This window comes from Notolepis coatsorum (assembly GCF_963971535.1).
Source record: "Notolepis coatsorum genome assembly, chromosome: 4".
Taxonomy (NCBI): domain Eukaryota; kingdom Metazoa; phylum Chordata; class Actinopteri; order Aulopiformes; family Paralepididae; genus Notolepis; species Notolepis coatsorum.
In genome coordinates, this window is record NC_140168.1 from 69,668,518 (window position 1) to 69,690,949 (window position 22,432).

A 22,432-nucleotide genomic window follows, 5' to 3' on the forward strand; every position below is an offset into this window, starting at 1 on the left:
GCAATTAATCGCGCCCGTCAAAATCATTGCATTCATTTTAATTATCGCGCCGATTAATTGATTTATTGCTTATCGCGGCAGGCCTAATCACAATACATATATAACCTATCATGAACAACGATTGATTATTCCAACATGTGACTTTCCAAACCTAAGCAGATATCTTGATATAATATATATCGATAACGGAAACAGTTTTTCAGAATATCATGAACCCCCCCCACCCTGACCAGTCCCAATCTTAAGTATTCTCATTGTCTAGACAAACTCTACAGCTGTATGAAGCCTGTATGGAGACTGTCATTGGTTCTCAGGTGTGACGTGTCGGCTTTCTCCATCATATGAGCTTTCACGTGGGAATTCAATGATCTTTTTGCCTGAAAAGATTTGCCACAAAATGTGCAGGAGTACGGTTTCTCCCCCGTGTGGATCAGCATGTGTCTCTTCAGGTCAATGTCCTGCATGAATCCCTTTCCGCAGATCTGACAGAGGAAGATCCTCTCTCCCTTGTGGAACCTCACGTGCGTCTCCAGAGTTTGTTTCTGAGTGAACCCCTTGCCGCAAATGGTGCACGCGAACGGCCTCTCGCCCGTGTGGATCTTCATGTGCGTCTTCAGGTTCCCGTTCTGGTTGAACCCCCTGCCGCAGTCGCCGCAGGTGTACGGTTTCTCCCCCGTGTGAACCCGCATGTGCATCTCCAGCGACGCGTGCGCCGGGAACACTTTCCCGCAGATGTCGCACGTGTTGTTCAGCTCCCTGTGAGACTGCAGATGCAGTATCAGACTCTCCGCCGACTCGTAATGGTGTCCGCACAGACCGCAGCGGCATTCCGCCTCCTTCAGATGGGTTTCCACGTGCTTCACCAGGAAGACTCTTCGGTGAAACGCCTCGTGGCACACTTTACAGCAGTGGGAGGCCGGCAAGCCTTCCCCGCCCGGCCTCCTGCTCTTCTTGTCGGCGACGCCGGCCGCGTGGTGAACCTTCATGTGTCTTTTCAAATGGTATCCTTTAGCGAACACCTCCCCGCAGACGTCACACCTGCTGGACCCCGCCCGCGCGTGGACGGTCACGTGTCGCTCCAGGGAACCCGAGTGGAAGAACTCCTTGTTGCATTCAGTGCATTTGTGTGGTTTCTCCTTCGCGTGAGTTTGAATGTGCGAATGCAGGTTTCCTTTCTGGCTGAACTTTTTGCCACAGAATTCACAACTGTATGGTTTCTCCCCCGTGTGGAGCCTCATGTGCAACTCCCGGGCCACGATCGACTGGAACGTCTTGCCGCAGAACCCGCACATTCTGCTGCTCTCTCTGTGGGACTGCAGGTGACTCTTCAAACTGTCCGCGGACTCTAAACTCTCCCCGCAGAAACCACAGAGACTCTCTGCATCCTGCAAATGCATTTCAGCATGCTTCAACAAGTAGCCCTTTCCCCGGAAAACCTTTCTGCACACTTTGCAGGACTGAGAGGCGGCCTGCTGCATCTTCCTCCGTCTCTTCCTGGCGTTGAGGCCTCCCCCTTTGGCCGCCATCTTCCTCAGTGGTCTCGGCGCGCCCGGACCCGCCCGACGCGCTACGGTCTCCTTCCAGTCCCCGTCGGCGTCCTCTCCCTCGTGTTCAGATCCGTCAGAGGAGATGTCCTGGTAGTCGCTGTTGCAGTCCGTTTGGGGCTGGAAGTCCATAGTTAGTTCCACATCACCGGTGGTTGGTTCTGGTTCTCTATGGCCTGGACCGCCAGCTTCTGACCCCCTCTGTGTGGCCGAGGTGCTGGGCAGCGAGCCGGACTCTCTCACCGAGACGCGGTGGGTCTTTGCAGAAGGCTTCCGGTGTTCTGAAGGGAAAGTAAAATGCGAAAAGCGCAATTTCAACATTTATATTTTATTAAATTGTATTAGAATGCATTTAGCAGACGCTCTTATCCCAAGTGTCTTATGACAAGTGCAAAAATAGAGTAACCTCCAATTCTAGTACCACCAGGGCTGTGTGATAAATCCATTTCAATTACGCAGGCGGGCCGTTGGAACGTTAAGAGGTTAAGTAAAATAAATAATATTATCGTCCCAAAATAAAGTTGAAGACATATGTGGCAGCTTTTATTTAGAAAAATTACCGTAAGTATTATTGTGGTTGTCCTAGCTGGACACAGACTTTGCTACAAAGTTAACTTTACAATCTCAGGGAAAGATCCAAGCATTTTGATTACATAGTACTATCCTACATGTCTGTGGTCAGTACATAGAACTATCCTACATGTCTGTGGTCAGTCAGTACATACTAGCACTAACCTACATGTCTGTGGTCAGTACATAGCACTATCCTACATGCCTGTGGTCAGTACATAGCACTATACTACATGTCTGTGGTCAGTGCATAGCACTATCCTACATGTCTGTGGTCAGTGCATAGCACTATCCTACATGTCTGTGGTCAGTGCATAGCACTATCCTACATGTCTGTGGTCAGTACATAGCACTATCCTACATGTCTGTGGTCAGTGTGATAGAACTATCCTACATGTCTGTGGTCAGTGCATAGAACTATCCTACATGTCTGTGGTCAGTGTGATAGAACTATCCTACATGTCTGTGGTCAGTACATAGCACTACCCTACATGTCTGTGGTCAGTACATAGAACTATCCTACATGTCTGTGGTCAGTACATAGCACTATCCTACATGTCTGTGGTCAGTGTGATAGAACTATCCTACATGTCTGTGGTCAGTGTGATAGCACTATCCTACATGTCTGTGGTCAGTGTGATAGAACTATCCTACATGTCTGTGGTCAGTGTGATAGAACTATCCTACATGTCTGTGATCAGTGTGATAGAACTATCCTACATGTCTGTGGTCAATACATAGCACTATCCTACATGTCTGTGGTCAGTACATATAACTATCCTACATGTCTGTGGTCAGTACATATAACTATCCTACATGTCTGTGGTCAGTACATAGAACTATCCTACATGTCTGTGGTCAGTGCATAGAACTATCCTACATGTCTGTGGTCAGTACATAGAAGTATCCTACATGTCTGGTCAGTACATAGAAGTATCCTACATGTCTGGTCAGTACATAGAACTATCCTACATGTCTATGATCAGTACATAGAAGAACTATCCTACATGTCTGTGGTCAGTGCATAGAACTATACTACATGTAGTCAGTACATAGAACTATCCAAAAAAAATTAATTTATTTATTATCTTTTCCCCCCTCCCAATGTTAGTCGCTATGCCAATTCCCAATCCCCTTCCTGGTCGTTGCGCACTCTACCCCCTACCGTCGGTCTGGGAGGGCGGAGACTATCACATGCTTCCTCCGACACATGTGTACCCAGCCCACCACTTCTTTTCACCTGGCAGCGTGGACTCTCACTGAGAGAGTGTAACGTGTGGAAGGTCACACTACCTCCCTCCAGATCCTTCCCTCGCTGACTGTGCAGGCGCCCCGACCGAAGTGTAGGAGTCGCTGTTTACAACGACCCGGACCCACCCACCGGCTTCCCTCCCGCTGACTCTGCCAATCGAGCCAGTATGACGGCCGGCCAAGCCGGAGGCAACGCTGACAGCCGGATTCGATACCAGTGTCTCTTGCGTTGGTGACGAGCGCTTAGTCCGCTGCGCCACCCAGCCGCCTTGAACTATCCTACATTTCTGTGGTCAGTGCATAGAACTATCCCCTCACCAAACATTGTATATTGTGAATCCAATGTGCTTAAACCTTGATTAAAATTGTCTGTGCCTCGTGGAGTCGTTTGTTCCTACGGTTGACCGTATTTTACGTTGCACAGTTTGGAGAGCTAGGTGGTCACCATAGGAGGGACTCGGAGTTCCACCTCTGTCACGTTGTTAGGAGTGTTTACATTATTTTGCGAACGAGAGCAGTCATCTTCCCTACACTTTCCCCACTAAGTCAGGCTACATGCGGTAACGTTACACACAGGGTCAGAACGTGTGGCCAGGGAGTGAAATTAACTTTTTGACTCACCGGCCAGTGGCGGGTAGATGGGAAGAGTCTACCCGCCAAGCATATTTCTTACCTGCCAAAATTTAAAAAATATATATAAATATATTTTATATAAAAAAAAATTAAATAAAATATATATTATATAATCATACTTGTAGTTGTATTATCTGCGAGACATCGCCACCACGCAATAAGTCAAAATGCTTGCTATCTGCAAACAGCTCCACTGTCTGTGTGTATACTTGAGTAGCCTCCAGCTCCAGCAAGGATTCTCCGGCCCTGCAGCTAGACCCTATATTCAGCTAGACCCTACATTCAGCATGCAAGGATTCTCCGGCGATGCAGCTGGACCTATTTTTAACGTTACGGTTATTTTGTCAAATCACATTCAACATGCCCTCAGCTAGAATACGCATTCAATCAATGTTATAAGACATTGATATCAGGAGCTATCTGTAGCTACTGCTAGCCCGGTAGATAACGTTAAGACAATTTAGTTTACTGGGACAGATCGATCTAACTTGAGCTAGCTAACGCGAGCTAGCTAACGAGGGAACGGAGGTATTATGCAGCTCATGGAGGTCCGATCTAGACTAGAGCAGACTGCTACCATTCTGAGAGCTTAACGTTAGCACTAGAGCTGCGGGCGAGCTGCTACCATTCTGACAGCTTAACGTTAGCACTAGATGCTGCGGGCGAGCTGCTACCATTCTGAGAGCTTAACGTTAGCAGTGGCACTAGAGCTGCGGGCCGCTCTGTGTTGATACGAGCAGAAGCCAATAGTATCCCGCTGCAGGGCTGGCCCGGCTGGGCGGATATGACTCGTTGCCACGTTTTTTTTCAAAATAAGAATATCATACGAACCGAATGCTGCTAACTGCCGGAGCCATCGATATTATGACTCTAGCTGCGCTTGGGCCGGAAATGAGACCCGCACAGATTTTCAAAATAAGAGTATCGTTATGAACTACACGTCCACACGCCACACGGCGGGCAGGGCTCTCAGTGGCAATCGCCAAAGGTAAAAACTGAGCGCCCCTGGCGGGCGGCGGGCTTTAATTTCGCCCCCTGCGTGTGGCTCACATCATGTTACTTTTTTAATACAACAATGCTGTGAAGCAAGAGAGAAAGGGAAAGAGAGATACAGACTATAGACTAGATTCATAATAGACTTACCGCAGACATCCACCATGTGATTCATAATATACTTACCGCAGACATCCACCGTAAATTACTTGCCCACCGGTGTATGCTTTTTTAATTAATTTATTATTATATATAAATATAATTAAAACCCATTTAGTTAATTTTCACATATCAGTGCCCACATTCAAATAAAAAGCGCTAATTTGTAAAATACTGTGACTGCGGGCAGCGTACACACATACACACACAGAGTGACTCCGACACAGAGTGTGGGCAGTGTACACACAAACACGCACACAGGGGGCGAAATTAAAGCCCGCCACCCGCCATTGGCGAGCAGTTTTTACGTTTGGCGCCTCCCACTGAGAGGTCTGCCCGCCGTGTGGCGGGCAATAATAGTCATGTGAAAACCGAAAATCATGATCCAATTCTTAGCGCAGTTCTCACTCGCTGTCTCAGCACAGACATGCAGCGCACCCCGCACTGCTGCTCCTACCCCTCCCGCACCTGTTTCTGTATGCTGCATGTAAACAGAGTATTGCCTCGGACAGTCACCGTGACATTAGTCTAGTCAGAGGGACCTCTGTGAGCTAATGTTAGCTACTGTTACAAAATGACCCAGTCAACTATTAACTTTTAGTTTAATACATGAGGCATTGTGTAACGTTATCCAGCCGGCTAGCTACTGATAGCTCCCGACATCAACAACTGCTCCAGCAAGTGTCCAGTGCATAATACCTCCGTTGGCTAGGTAGCTCATGTTAGCCCACGTTAGCTCACTAGTCACTACGAAATGTCCCAGTAAACTAAATAGTTCAGAGGTGTTGTCCCTACAGATAGCTCCTGACATCAATGTCCTACAACATGCGTATTCGAGCCCCTGGCTTACATCGCATTAGGGCTGCTGAATAGGGTCCAGCTGCAGCGCAGGAGAATCCTTTCATGCTGAATGTAGAGTTTAGGGGCCAGCTGCAGCGCCGGAGAATCCTTGCTGGAGCTGGAGGCCACTCGAGTATACACACAGACAGTGGAGCTGTTTGCAGACAGCGAGGTGGCGATGTCTCGCAGATAATACAACTACAAGTATGATTATATAATATATATATTTTATTAAAAAAAATATTTTTTATATAAAATAATAATTATAATTTTTTTAATCAAAAAAAAGTTGGCAGGTAAGAAATATGCTTGGCGGGTAGATTCTTCCCATCTACCCGCCACTGGCCGGTGAGTCAAAAAGTTAATTTCGTGCCCTGCACGCACACACAAACACACACCAAACATTCCCCGCTCCCATCTGTTCTTTCAAAGTACTCCATAAACCTCACTATTATCCCTCTTTCCTTTACGCGACCAAGGGTGCTAAAAGTGTTATTAAGCGTGTAAATCAGACATTATAGGACCCAGGCCTAGAACTGCGCCCCGAGAGAAGGAACTGCGCCCTGAGAGGGAGGTTTGCCCTGAGTGGGAGGTTCGAAGGGTCAAAATGGGTATCAAACAGGAGTGAAGACTGTCAGGTTTTTTGTGGATACCAAACAGAGAAGGTAAAGAGGACTTTAAACTGTTAAACAGTAATCCAGAACTATTTTATTGCACTGTAAAAAACTGTGATTTTATGTCTGCACTTTATACATGTGCTCATTTCATGTCTATTCTACTACTTATTGCACTGCACTATTTCACTTTGTCTATTCTATCTTACTCTTTTTTATTGTTGTCAATTTTTTAAACTGAATCAAACTATAAACAAGGTGGCCTGTTGGGATGCTAGATCCTAATGTGAAAAACTGTGATTTTATATGTCTGCACTTTATGTGCTCATGTGTCTTTTTTCTGTTGTGAAGCACTTTGAGCTGCAATTTCTGTATGAAAGGTGCTATACAAATAAAGTTTATTATTATTATTATTATTATTATAAACTGAACGTGCAGACAGCACCTATATTAGGCTAGATTTAACTTAGTTTTAACTTCACATGAAGGCAAGAAAAAAGGCTCACCTAAGCCTAATAAGGATAATATCCTCCTATCGCCCAAGCCTCTTCTGAATGGACCCGTGGATAATAGCATGGAAAGCCATGTTCTTCATGACTTAGGATGCCAGTGTTCCATGGTTTGGCTCAGCACCAACACCAGGACTTCTGATCTCCTCTAACAGAGTAGTGAGAGAGCCCCCGCTGGAGACCAAGGTGGTGTCACACAGAAAGCAGTGTCAGATACTGCAGGGATGGATTCTATCTTCGTGAAGATTAAAATACAATAATTGCAGTGCATTACAAAACGTATACTATAACATCTATTATGTCATTTAGGGTACAGACCATCACCTGCACCTTGTGTCTACTGTTTACTTTACTCATAGTATATTCAGATTACATTTTCTTTATTGTCTATTTTTGTGTAGTAACACTGTCGCCTCACAGCTAGAAGGTCCAGGGTTCGATTCCCGCTTGGCGACCAGGTTTCCGCATTGCCAGGTACCCAGGTGGGGTATCTCCCGGGCCTTTCTGTGTGGAGTTTGCATGTTCTCCCCGTGCTCGCAAGGGTTTCCCCTCCTGATAAGATAATCATAAACCCAATGGAAAAACAGATTGCTAACGCTATCGCATTCCCTGACGAAGGCGGACAGGATCACTTGGATTGATCCCTGGGGTGAGGCCCCACGCCGCAGGCCCCTATCTGCTTCCGGCATGGGTCAAGTGCAGAGAGACATTTCATCGGCGACCCAATGCATGCGTGTGTTCCTGTGTGTCGCCCATCTCGCATGTGTGTTAAACTGCATGACAAATAAAGACTTCTTCTTCTTCTTCTTATATAATATAACCGATAGGGCATACAGACCCTCATCTTTGTTTACACGGTTTAATTTTCTCATATTTGTATTACGGTTACCGTCTGTAGTGTGATAGTAAAGGGTTAACCTGCTGTTGTGTGGCAGTGAAAGGGTTAACCTTCTGTGTATTGTCGCAGTGAAAGGGTTAACAGTTTGGTAGTGTGGCAGTGAAAGGGTTAAGATAAGATTTTATAGTTTAGACAGTTTATTTTTCTCATATTTTTATATTCAGATTTAATCATATTGTTTGGTTTATGTTTCTCATATTCATATTTTATTTTATTGCCTATCTTTATGTATTTCTTCTATTACCATGCCCATACTCATACAGATGAGTCTGGTCTCCAAACCACTTGGTCTTGGTTTGGTTTTGGTCAGAGGAATGCACTGGAAAAAGCACAAGACAAGGTTTTAGCTGTCATTCCTTCCTTGTCCAGGTCTCAGATCTCCGCCCATCCCCTTTTGGACGACGGATCGGCAGGAGTCACTCGGGTCTCGTCTTGGAACATTTCACGCATAGCAACCGAGCGCTGATTGATTGAACATTTTATTAACAGATTGCAGAATGGGTACAAACAATACAGTACGGCTCAATACACACAATTGTTAAAGGGATGCAGACCAGAGAAAGACTTTTGTCTTACATCAGGGTCCCCCATTTTCAATTCATCATAACATTTATGACATACACGACATACAAATATACAGTACTGTTTATTTACAGACAGAGTTTCTAAAAGAGAATATATACATTTGAGGGGGAAGAAAGTTAAACTGTACATTGGAGGGGGTAGGGGGGTTTGGACATTTACCGGGGCCAGTTTTGAATTGCAGCCTCAGAGCGGTTTTGAAGGTGGGTAGGGATTCACATTATTTTACAGCTTTGGGTAGCCGGGTAGGGCGTTCCACATTGTTGTGGCATAATTGCGAAACGTGTTTAGTCCCTTGTTTGAGCCGAATCTGGGTTGAACGCTGATGTTAAAAAATTTCCCTAACTGTCACCGAGTGCAAAATCAGTCATATAATACGAATTTATACCTGTGTCACTGTACAATAATACTAAAAATAATAATACACAATTAGCACTATTACTCAGTAATAATGTATATTTTTATATCCAGTTTAATCACCTGTACATTGTATTACTATTGCATTTTACTGTTAGATTTTCACTCTGGTTGGATGCCAAACTTCTTTGTGTTGTACTGCACTTGTGGATAATGATGACAATACATTTTGAACTTGAAAAGGCCCTGGTGTCACCAACAACGGACATTAAAACATCTCTGAATAATAACCATTTAAATGTACGAACCTGCTCTGTGTAACTTGATCTCTGGCTTCAACACTATGTCCAGCAACTTCCTCTGGCGACAGTTCTCCTGCTCCGAGCGACAGCATCTCTCCTCATATTCTGTTATTGTTTGTTCGAACAGCCTCAGTATCTCTTCAGCCGCCGCGACCAGTCGTTCATTAACCGACACCCTCAACACGTGGAGCTCCGTCACCTCAACCCGTTTCTCAATAACAACGAGTATCTCCGCCGCGGCGGCACATATTCTCTCGTTTACCGAGACTCTGAGAGCCTGTATTTGAGACATTTTCGTTCGGAAATGTGAGAAACGTTTGTCTTCTTTGTCCAGACAAAGAGCTTCAACCGGGGGACATAAACAACACGACTCGGTTCCGGACCAACGTGAATTCCTTGCACGACGTAAAGTTGCGAGGGTGCAAAGAGCGCCACCTGTCTGTGTGGAGTGCACATACTTCAGGGGGGTCAGGACGTTCAGACTGGAGGCAAAAGTGGCCCTACTATACTCCCCAAATCTGACTCAGATCTGTGAGCAGAACGATGTGAACAGCACAAATGAAATGTAATCTGATCTTTTCAATTCTGATTTGGGCCACTTTCATACGTGGTCCTACATCAGATACAGGTCTGATTTGTTTTAGCTGGCCTCCACTGCATTCAACTTGTAGATTAAACCATAAACTGTGAGTTCAGTGTCCTTCATGTTTATGACCATCATCATTATTGTTCATTTGCGCATGTGGGTCAGTTCAGGAGCATGACCAGTTCACACTGGAATCTGATATTGGATAACAGCCAACAGTTTTTTTTATCTGAGCAATAAATCAGAATAAAGCACTAAAGATTGCCGTATGAACGTATACCTAAAGTGATGTTCAAAGATTTTGTTCAAAATGAACCATACTCTCCTCATGCAAAGTAAGTGTCAGGTCAAATGGGAGGATTTACAAGTCAAGTTAGACCGCGCTCACAATAGTTGACACTGGGTGCTGCAATCCCGAAGATAAATGTAGAATAAAGCAGGAAGCCGGACCAGCACTCTCAGGTTTCAAATTTTAATTGCAGCCGGATACATACATGTTTCAGAACCAATGTGTTCCTTCTTCAGTGTTGATGGCTAGCACAATTTGATTTCTATACAATATAATATGATCATAATGAATGGGAAGTGTGATGAGGGAAATTAACACAGATTACAGGTGAATTGTTTCAGTGAAAAATCTGGTCCATATACAAAGCCAACACAAACTATTTTTAATACGACGTTTGAGTACCAAAATCCACATTGAGCAACTTGCCTACCTGCCTTCACTGTCTACAACTGCTGTACACTGTAATCATAACTATGTACGTACCTCAACCTAGTCTACCCATATAACTCTGTATGATAGCATGTACAACAATGCTGTATATACCATATACTATATATATATATGGTATATACAGCAACATTATTATCCACATCTGTCTGAATATACCTGTATATAATCCTTTATATATCTATTTATACACCTGCATAATAACCCATATCTGTATGATAACATGTACAATAATGCTGTATATATATTTTTTGTAATACTTACCATATACATATGTATCCACATTTGTCTGAATATACCTGCATATAATCCTTTTTACATACCTGTATAGATATATATATATATATATATATCTGTACATATCCCTTACCTACTCTTAACAGTTAAACCACTGGCCAGTGTGACTTCCTACCATAGTGTAGGAAGTCTCAGAGTATCTGGGAAGATACTCCAGTCCTTCTACTCCGGAGCTGTAGAGAGCATCTTGACTGGAAACATCACTGCCTGGTATGGAAACAGCACGCCACAGGACAAGAAGGCCCTACAGAGAGTGGTGCGCTCAGCCGAGCGTACCACGGGTATCGCACTACCTCCCCTGCAGGTTCTATACAACAAGAGGTGCAAATCCAGAGCCTGCAGAATAATGAAAGACCCTCACCACCTCAATAACAGCCTGTTCCAGCTGCTGAGGTCAGGCAGACGCCTGCGAACCCCAGCTACTAGGACAGAGAGGCTTCGGCTCAGCTTCTTCCCCCAGGCCATCAGAGCCTTGAACACTGAGTGCCACAGAAACACTGAACTCTCCACACACAAGCACACACACGACACGCACGCTGTACACGCTCGCACACTAGCAGCCACTTTAACATGAGCAAGCACACACTCATGCTGCACACGCCCACACTTATGGCCACAAAGGAAAGGTCACTTTAAAAATAGTATAGCAACAGTAACAGTGTATTGCACTACCAAAGGACCTAGCATGTCCTCCATGCTCTGTAAATAACGTATGTACAAATACCGAGATGCCCCACTATGTTACCTGTTTATTGCACAATGTTGTTTTATTGGATTCTATTATATGTTGTACTACTGTATTGCACATCGTTGCGGGCAAGACCACCCGCATTTCATTGTATACTTGTATGCTGTGACAAATAAAACTCTTGACTTGACTTGAAGTGTCTGTATACCTGTATCACTGTACAGAAATCTGATTAGCACTATTACTCAGTACTAGTCAGTAGTACTCATTTATTTGTATCCAGTTTAATCACTTGTACATTGTACTTTACTGTTACATGTGCACTCTGGTTGGATGCCAAACTTATTTTCATTGTACTGTACTTGTGCTGTATAATGACAATACATTTTAATCTAATCTTAATGAACATGGGTATAAAATAAACAAGTCTCTTTTATTCTGTTGGAGGGATGTGGCAACAGCTGCCCAGTACAACCACAGCCTGACACTATTGGCCACTGAGCAGCTCCACTGGAGCAGCTGGGGGGTTAAGCTTTTATTTTGTATCTTGTTTATATTCAGATCTCAATTTATTGCCTATATTTATGTCTTTCTACTATTACCCTGCCCATACCTGTACCCCCCCCCCCCTATGATGTCCGAAGGGGATCAATAAAGGAATATCTTATCTTATCTTAAGTGCCTTGGTCAAGGGCACTTCAGCGGTTAGTATCGAGGGACGGGAGAGCGTTATTCATTTACTTCCCTGGCCAGATTCGTTCCTGCCCACATCACAAGCTCACTTCTCTAACCTTTAGGCCACCATTGCCCCTCCCTGATGTCTTTGCCATGTGACGCCATTCTGATTATGACTGCATGGTTTGAATCCTGGTCACACAAGAAATACTGTATTATTGTGTGTACAATGTTTATGGGTGGAGCTCTGCTTCTGGATCATCTTCTGTTTCTGGAACATCTTCTGTTTCTTCTGCTTCTGGATCATCTTCAGACCATCTTAAGCAAAGCAGAGATCCCTTTAATGAGTTGTATGTGTAGAGGTGTTAGGTTTGATTCACTCCCTGAAAGCAAGACACTCAACTCAAGACACTCAGTTTCAGAGAAATCGGTTGGCTTAACCTTTCCACCGGTACAGGTTTAGATGTAGCAGCGATGATGTAGTTGCAATTGCAGGTTGCAAATGAAGGTCCCCAGAGTTTGTTCGGAACAGAGTAAATCTGCATTTGGCTATGATGCCCTTAGCTCATAGAATGAACTCCAACAGTCCTAAAAGAGTTTAAAACCTTGATCTCCAACCTTTGTCAATCAAGTTGTATACGTGTTTGAATTGATTTGTTATTATTGCTCATTGCCTTGCCTTGTTGTCTTATTGTTGATTTTATTTGCTGTGTGACTTTATGTGCTTTTATGCTTATTGTTGATAAATAAATTGATAATATTGATGGGTGAGGACAGAACAGTTAACAGAGCTGTCCAATATGTACTTATTGGTTAGTTAGTAGCCTGAGATGAGTCAAACTAAAGTGAATATAAATACTTTGTTTGCAGAAAAATCTTGAGTTATTTGATCTAATTCTATTGTGATTCAATACTACTGTATTATTGTGACCCAGTGAATACTTTTTATTATATGTATACTTTGATCTATATATATATATATATATATATATATATATATATATATATATATATATACATACAGTATATATTTATATATATTAATAATTTACATTAACCTCTTTTCTCATCATTCATTCTCAAACAGTTGCTAATATTAGCATTTTCCCCCATTGTGAATTACACTATTCCCATTTCTATCATTAGGACTTAATTTTCTTTATTTCTATATTATTTAGATTGTATCAATTAATTATTGGTTGATTGACCAAAGCTTTGGCAATATATCCAGAAAGGTACCTAGCCAATAAAGCTTATTAAATTGACTTCCCAGTGAGATGCTTCCTATCAGCAGCAGTCAAGTCAAGTGTTCCTTTATTAATCCCCTTGGGGACATTCAGGTGTCATAGCAGTATGGGGAGGGGGGGGGGGGGGGTACAGGATGAAAAGATAATAATAGAAATAGTAATAATAATGATGATAATAATAATAGAGTAGAACAGTATCTCCTCTCCTTGTTGTTTCTGAAGCTCACTCACCCAAATCTACCAGCACATACAAACAAAACAGCAAAAACAAACAAATGCATCTCATTTAGCAGAGCCTCAGGTGCCAGTTCTACAGATTCAACAGTCTCATCAGAAAACGTAAAACAAAGTACTAATCGACCACAGGAAAAAAGTACATAATGTACGTTATGTTATAGCCAGTAATATAAGTTATATATTTACTTATTGTACAAGTAATATATTTACATTTCGCATCGGCGAAAGTACAAAACAAACTGTGTGACAGGGATTCAAACCAACAACGACTGTGGTCGCAGGCGAGTGCTCTCACGCTCTCACCACTAACTCCACCCTGATACAAATACAGCAATACTAGTGATGCACCGATGTGAAAATTGTGGCCGATACCGATAACCGATATTAATATTGCTGTTCTGTCCGATACCGATATATATATATTTTTTAAGATTTTCTTTTGGAGTTTTATCGCTTTATTTCTACTGGGCAGTCCAGTAGGGAGAGACAGATGAGGAATGGGAGACGGAGTGGGGGGAAGACATTCAGCAAATAACGACGGGTTCGGGAGTCGAACCCGGGTCGGCCGTGTCGCGGCTGAGCGCGCTATGTGGTTCGCCACTGGGGCGCCCCCCGATACCGATATTTACAGATGTCTCTGTATAGAAAACTTTTTTATGATAATCAAATAAAGAGCTATTTTCCGAAATGCTTTTTTTTGTTCTTTTGTAACCTATTTTCAGAAATGACTGATATTTGAAACTATTTAAGGCCAAAACAAGTAAAGAAAAAGAAAAAAGATAAAAAAAGAAAAAAAGAAAATTAATATCGGTTCATATCGGCCCTATCTTGATATCGGACCGGTGTAAAAAAAACTGCCATATCGGGTGATATTATATCGGCGGACGATATATCGTGCATCACTAAGCAATACTATGATGATCATTTGTTTCAACATAACGATTATGGTTAAGATAGAAATTTTGATTTATGGTTAGTTTAAGGTAACAGTGTTGTTAAGGTTAGAGTTAGGGTTTGGGCGAGGCTATCAGAAAAGTGTGTCTTGGTAGTCTTGAGGTAAAGGCACTTGCCTCCCATGTGAGCATCGTGGGTTTGTTTCGCAGCAGGGGAACTCAAACGTTTTCTGGAAATATTTAAAGTTAACATTGGTCACTGTTGGTGACATTCAGTAATCCTGACGTACGGCAGTGACTGGTGAACTCTGGATAAACCGGTGATCAGTACCATGGAGACTTGTACACTGGCCCGGGGCTCTACTACATCAGATGTTCTGCGGTGTCGTCTTCCTTTCAGACATCCAACTAGAAATTCTCCACTGTCCCAAATAAAAGCACAATGTACATAATTAAATCAATCAGTAGGCTGGACAAGATATGCCTCCTAAAGTGTCTAAACGGTTTTCGACAACAATTATAGAAACGTGTGAAGTGCACAACATTTCCTTGTTTAAGCCACTGCAACGGCTTTGCCTGAAGAATTTACTACATGACCGGGACGTTCTAGCTTGTTTGTCGACAGGATTCTGGAAAAGTTTGGTCCGTTCGGAGGCAGCTTCCAGGGGAAGTACATACACCGGAAATTCTACCCCATAGACACTTTTGGCAGTAGTTCTTTACCAGGCTTTATCTCACGGAGATAAAACTGGGAACGAGGTTAATCAACCAGTAACTCACTCATCTGTCCCCTAGTGGTGGCTCAAAGGAAATGCACTTTGGGTAAAGTGCTTCACATCTATGACACCGTGTTACTTAGTTATTCATTGTATGAATAAAGTTATTTATAGGGATGGACTGATCCGACTTTTTCAGCCGGATACCGACACCTGGACTTTGAGTATCGACCGATTGTCATTTTGGGGTCATTGGACAAAAATTATTGAGATATAATACATTCGTCTCTATTAGAGAGCGTTACCTTGTCAAAAAATTTCTATTTTATTACATGGCGTTTTAACATTCGCCGAAATGCTTGATTGTGATTGGTCAATAGCCCCCGACAGCAGTGAATTATTTTTCGAAAACCACCGGTGATTATTGTTTTTCGCAGCTGGAGTAATCAAGCCCCACTGACACACACTGTTTCAGTGCAATTAGACACACCTGCCGGGCTGCCGGCGATAATAATAATCACTTTATTTGGGCTGACAGAGCCACAGAACAACTGCGTCTGCATTTTATCTCGTCTTGTCGATTTTGTAAAATGAATTAGGTATATTGTTAGTAAGTTAGCCATGTAATAAGCGGGATAATGTATAGCTATACTCGGTCATCATCGCAAAATAATTGACCTTCACTGACGCTTAAAACACCTCGCCGAGGCGGCTCGGTATTTTAAACTCTGTGTCGGTCAATTATTTTGCGACAATGACCTCGTAGCTATACATTATCCCTTACATAACCTGGTGCACCCCTAGTTATTTCCTTGTGTAATGGGACTAAAATCACGTTCTTCCCATTCCTACATACCTGCCCCTCTGTTCTACTTACACTAAAAGGAAATGTATCTTTATACTGATTGGAGAGGGATATGGGAAATAAAGGAATACTTATTTCAAACTTCCTATTTGAAGAAAATTTTCAGTTTTTCACTTACTGGGAGTAATATTACTAGTGGAACTCAATGGCTCTAGAAATACACAGGCAGCTTCCTTCCCACCACACCTACAGTTGTATGAAATCTGTCTGAAGACTCTCGTTCTCCCCCGTGTGAACTTTAACGTGTAAATTCATGGATCTCTTGGCTTGAAAATCTTTACCGCAAACAGGGCAGGTGTAGGGTTTTTCCCCTGTGTGAACCATAATGTGTAAATTCATGGATCTTTTGGCTTGAAACGTTTTACCACAAACAGGGCAGAGGTAGGGTTTTTCCCCTGTGTGAACCAGCATGTGCCTCTTCAGGTCGACGTCCTGCATGAATCCCTTCCCGCACACCTGGCAGAGATACACCCTCTCCTTCCTGTGGAAGCGGACGTGTATCTCCATGGTGTGTTTCTGTCTGAAGACTTTGCCGCAGATGCCGCAGGTGAAGGGTTTCTCCCCCGTGTGAATCCTCATGTGTATTTTCAGATGTATTTCCTGGTTAAATTCTTTGCCACAAATGCCGCAGATGTACGGTTTATCCCCCGTATGGATCCTCATATGTAGTTCCAGCGCCGGTATCGACAGAAATGTTTTATTGCAAAGCTGGCACGTCCTGCTGGTCTCTCTGTGAGTCTGTAGGTGAAGCCTTAAGCACTCCGTTGACTCTAAACGCTCGCCACAGAAACCACAGAGACATCCTGGGTCAGCTGTGTGCTTCGCCGCATGCTTCATCAAAAAGCCCTTCCCCTGGAAATACTTCCCACACACCCTGCAGCAGTGAGGCGTGGCCTGGGCCGACTTTCTACGTATCTTTCGGACACAGAGGCCTCGTCCGTTCACTGTCCTCTTTGTCCGCTTTGACGTCCTTAAACCTCCCATCTCTGCGCTGTCCAGGTCTTCGCTGTCCAGGTGCTTACTGTCCAGGTCCTCGCTGTCAGCCTCAGAGACGTACGATGAGAGCGGCCCGCACTCACTGGCGTGTCCTGGTACACAGTCCTCTGCATCAGGGTCCGTTTCCTTCCGCTGGGGAGCTGAGGTGCTGGGTAGACAGTCGGCCTCGCTCTCCTCCTCACCCTGGGTCTGCTCAGGGGGCTGGGGGGGTTCTGAGAGGAGGAAACAGTGTTAGAGGGGAACCTTTTAGTCTGGAATTCTGCAAAAACACTTAAAATTTGCCCACGTTTTGATTTGGTTGATTTCTGAGTTTTGTGGCCTCTCAAATAGTCTGACATCTGGCCAGGATTCCTTTGGGACAGGAGTCCATTTCACTATCAATCCTGTGATTAGGACGGGATAGAGAAAGAAATCAACGGGAGTAGGCAGGATGGGAATAATAATTGAATCATTTATACATCTATTAATGTATAAAGGTTTTCTTGATTCTGAATTAAATCTGGCATTACACTCTCTCAAACAACTTTGCCATATCCAATTCAAAATTGTTGCAATTGTTCAATCATTGTTGCAATCGTTCCCCTAAAACATCCCTATAAAACTCTACCTGCATATGTATGTATGTATATATGTATGTTGTGTATGTACATACTCAGCCGTGTACAGCTGTGTGGGTGCTGCCTTGCAGAGTCAAGCCTGATGTCATTGCTTTTTGTCTTTGTAGGGCAGTATGTGTACAGGTATGTATGAGCTGGATTATATAGCAATGAATGTAATGTATGTATGTTACCCCTATAGGGGAAAAATAACACAAATTAATAGAGATAATTGAAATAAAGTCAATATATAAAAACAAACAACTGAGCTGGAAATAAAAGTATTTGTGATGTTATTATTACATATAATGTAGAAAGTGATGCCACTTTTTGGAGTTGGTCCATTGACAATTAATTAGTGACTAACTGTGGGCTTTATGTCACTGTCTACCCTGTTAAGCTGTGTTTACTATCCATTTAAGAAAAAAAAACATTTCAAATCAAATTGATTTATAGCCCGAAATCACAAGGAATTGCCTCCGTGGGCTTCACTGATCAAGAAGAAACATCACAATAAATCCACAATAAAAACACCACAAAATCCACAATTTTGCAACAACCCCAGTCCCAGACTTTCCCCAATGAAGATACGGAACAACTCCCTAAAACCTAGCAATAGGAAAAAAGGGGGAGAAACCTCAGATGGGCAATTCAAAGGGGATCCCCCATCAGATGGTGTTGCTATCCTATGGATGATAGATAAATAGAACAAGTGATTAATAATTGGTATGTATATGTATTATATATATATGCTGGTATGAAAAATAAGATGATGGCTCAAGGTCACTCTCCCCAGAGGGCAGGAGAACCACTCAGATCCAGTTGAAATAGAGCGGGTATGGTTAGACGCTGTAGGTCAAACTGAGGACGGTGTAGAGCAGAATCCATCGCGCCTGTGGTGCTCAGATCCAGTTTGAGGTAGAACAGCCACTGCAATCGGTGCCCAACCTTTTTTGAACCAAGATCTACTTTTTAATTTACCACCTAGCCGAGAGCTACCAGCCAAAATTGTATATTGTAAGCCGTCATTTGAGGCTTTATAAAAGCAGCATAATGAACACAAATATGTCAGTGCAGAGTCCGACCTCATCTTAAATAACAAACAGCATTGCTTGTTGTAGTTAACAAGGAGAGGCAGACTTGATTTTGCAAAAAATAATAATAATAATAAATAATAATAATAATAATAACAATAACAATAACAATAATAATAATAATAATAATAATAATAATAATAATAATAATAATAATAATAATAATAATAATAATAATAATAATAGAATTGTATTAATCGAGATCTACTTGAAATCAGCCCGCAATCTACCGGTCGATCGCGATCGACTGGTTGGGCACCACTGGTAGACCATGAGGACGGCGCAGGGAAGATCACACCACCTTGTTTTTCACAACTTGTAAGTCGCTTTGGATAAAAGCGTCAGCTGAATGACTAAATGTAAATGTAAATGTAAATGTTTTCTGCCAGAACTTCCAAAGGAATTTGATATTGTATGATAAGAGCTGACCCCAAGTCACAGCAATTCATTATTGGGTGAGTAGCTACACACATAGAGACTGAGTGACGCATTACTGCATCACAGCCTGGTACCGCTGACCGGAAAACACTGCACAGAGGGTGGTGAAAACTGCCCAATGCATCACTCCCTACTATTGAGTCTATCCATCACAATCGGTGTCTGAGGAAGGAAGGCATGCAGCATTGTCAAGGACACTTCTCACCCCAATCATAGACCGTTTGCGTAGACCGTGTACGACAGAGTACAGCAACTTGCAATGGGCCTGGTCTACAAGATACACTACACGACCAAGGTACCCATGTACATGTCAAAATACTTCCCAAAGGTCAGTGAATACCACGATCACCAGAGGGAGCTCCACAAATCATGTTAAACCCAGATTCGGCTCAAACAAGGGACTAAACACGTTTCGCAATTATGCCACATCAATGTGGAACGCCCTACCCAAAGCTGTAAAGGAATGTGAATCACTACCCACTTTCAAAAACACTCTCAAAGAACACCTACGGGAGACTGCAATTCGAAACTGGTCCCTGTAAATGTCCTAACCCAACCCCCTCCAATGTATAGTAAATTACCAAGTATGGTTGTCAATATTCCAATGTACAGTTTTGCTTGTACAGTTGTACAGTGTCCCCCCCCCCCCCCTACTTAGGCTTAGCTTCTTCCCACAGGCCATCAGAGCCTTGAACTCTCCACGCACAAGCACACATGAGCACACACACAACACACACACTGTACACGCTCACACACTAGCAGCCACTTTAACATGAGCACGCTCACACTACGGACACTTTACAGAAGGAAGGATCACTTTAAGAATGTACAGATACCGATATGCCTACTTTGTTTACCTGTTATTGCACTGTCGCTCTATTGGTTGGACTCTTATATTATATTATTACTTGTATTATGCACATCGTTGCGGGCGAGACCCCCCGCATTTCACTGTATACCTGTATGCTGTGACAAATAAAACTCTTGTATCTATCTTGTATCTTGTATCCCACCCCGCCCACCCAACCACCTCCAATGTACAGCCCCCCCCCCCCCCACCTACCCAACCTCTTCCAATGTACAGTTTCTACGTCAAATGTATACTCTCTTTTCTGGACTCTTTTTGTATCACAAACAGTACTGTATTTGCAAATCTGGTATGTCATAAATGTATAGATGTAGCAATACTGTCTGTCTGTATGTCATGTCATATATGTTATGATGAATTGAAAATGGGGGACCCTGATGTAAACAAGACGAAAGTCTTTCTCTGGTCTGCATCCCCTTAACAATTGTATGTATTGAGCTGTACTGTACTGTACCCATTCTGCAATCTGTTAATAAAGTTTTCAATCAATCAATAAATCAATCAACATAGACCTGATTTGTACTTCTTGATGCCAGGGTTGAGAACCACATCCAACAACCCGCGTCGGCGTTCCATTTCTTTTTCTGAACAAAATACTTTATCTTCATATTCTGCTACAGTTTTTTCAAAAATCCTAAATATCTCGTCGGCAGCCGCGATTAGTCGTTCATTAACCAACTGTCTCAGCTGCTGGGTTTCAGACGGTCCTCCTTGTTGTTCGATTAGCACGAATATCTCGTCGGCAGCGGCACTTAATCTCTCGTTTACAGACACTCTCAGCGCTTCAGCTTTGGACATTTTCGTTCGTTTTCTACGCATTTTGCCTTTTTGTTCTAAATCAAAACACGAGAACGCAAGACTAAGAACTACGCGGACCACTTCCGGGTCGCCGAGACGCCCGTCGGTTACATGACGGTATAGAAGGGCACCACCTGTTGGTGGGGGTTTTAAAATACATATATTTTGCACGTTAACTTTTGTATAACACAAACACATTTAATCTTTATCATGAAATAAATAGATCAGGTGAATCCAGGTGAAAATCTGTGGTATGAAATACTTGCTAATATTGTAGTTGATGCAGTGGTGGGAGTTCTGGTCGGGTTCAGAGCCAGCCTGCTTCAGACAGGCAGTCCAAACACAACATTCCTGGGGATGCCCTGGTACCTCCCTGGTCCTCCATGGGGCACACATTAACCACGTTTACTAGGTTGTGTACAAAATAATACTCCCCCCGTCCATATCAACTACTACCTATTGTTGTAAAAAGTTTGGTCTGAATGCAGGTCCAAAAAACAGGCTTTATCTTCAGATAATCAAATGTTCTAGTGAACAGGGACATTAACCCTTTCACTGCCGCACTACCAAACGGTTAACCCTTTCACTGCGACAATACACAGAAGGGTAACCCTTTCACTGCCACACAACAGCAGGTTAACCCTTTCACTGCCACACTGGTTGGCAGTGAAAGGGTTAAACACTCTGGGACTGGGAAAAATGAAGGAAGAACAATTATATTGATTGATTCTTAAAGATAACATTCAGCCACTAGATGTCGCATCAGAGCACTCACATGTCATTTATGGAGAAATGGGAAGTAGGGAGAGGATAAATGCCTGCAACACATGTAAACAACGACATTAATTTTGGATCCACTTTTAAAAAGATCAATTCATTAATCAATCATTTGTTTTGGGGAAAAGCAATACTTTTATTCCACACTTTTCTAAAAGCTCTGTGGGTGTATTATATATTTTTTAATTACTCTACATAAAAATGTATCTATAGCATAATGCTTTTTTTCCAGTGGATGTGTGAAGATTTTCTCTAAGCGGTATTTCTAGCGCGCCTCCCATCCTGCAGATGTCTCTAGTTTGCCTTGTGTTGAGTTTCTGCTGAACTACTACGGAAACCCTTTTGATGTCATATATTTTACAGTGCCTGATTACTCACTGTAATAAATAATGTATACAACAGGGAATAGGAATATTATTTTACCTAGAAGACATACTGGTCCTTGGCCAGTCGGAGGAAGCAGCCAGGTCCCAGACCAGGTGGGTGGTGGAACACCTGTCCAGTCTGGGCTTCGCTGTGAACTGGAAGAAGAGTACTCTTCCCAGCCAGCAGGTGGAATATGTAAGGGATAATGTATGGCTACGAGGTCATTGTCGCAAAATAATTGACCGACACAGAGTTTAAAATACCGAGGCGCCTCGCCGAGGTGTTTTAAACGTAGTGAAGGTCAATA

At 43.0% G+C, this 22,432-nt stretch overlaps 2 protein-coding genes across 2 annotated transcripts in view; both read right to left on the reverse strand.

Annotated features, from left to right (window-relative positions):
* Window positions 1–269: 269 nt before the first annotated feature.
* LOC311226548 (uncharacterized protein) lies at window positions 270–9,544 on the reverse strand (the record flags this gene model as incomplete). Its single annotated transcript, XM_084311968.1, has 2 exons — window positions 270–1,825; window positions 9,259–9,544. The coding sequence occupies 2 exons, from the start codon at window positions 9,542–9,544 to the stop codon at window positions 270–272; spliced, it is 1,842 nt and encodes a 613-aa protein (XP_084168094.1).
* Window positions 9,545–13,630: 4,086 nt separating this feature from the next.
* LOC311226373 (uncharacterized protein) overlaps window positions 13,631–22,432 on the reverse strand; it is a 42,677-nt gene continuing 33,875 nt past the window's right edge. The window contains exon 2 of the mRNA XM_084311803.1: window positions 13,631–17,400. Within this exon, the coding sequence (XP_084167929.1) occupies window positions 16,379–17,400 (1,022 nt within the window). The 3' untranslated portion in view covers window positions 13,631–16,378. The remainder of the gene's footprint in view (window positions 17,401–22,432) is intronic.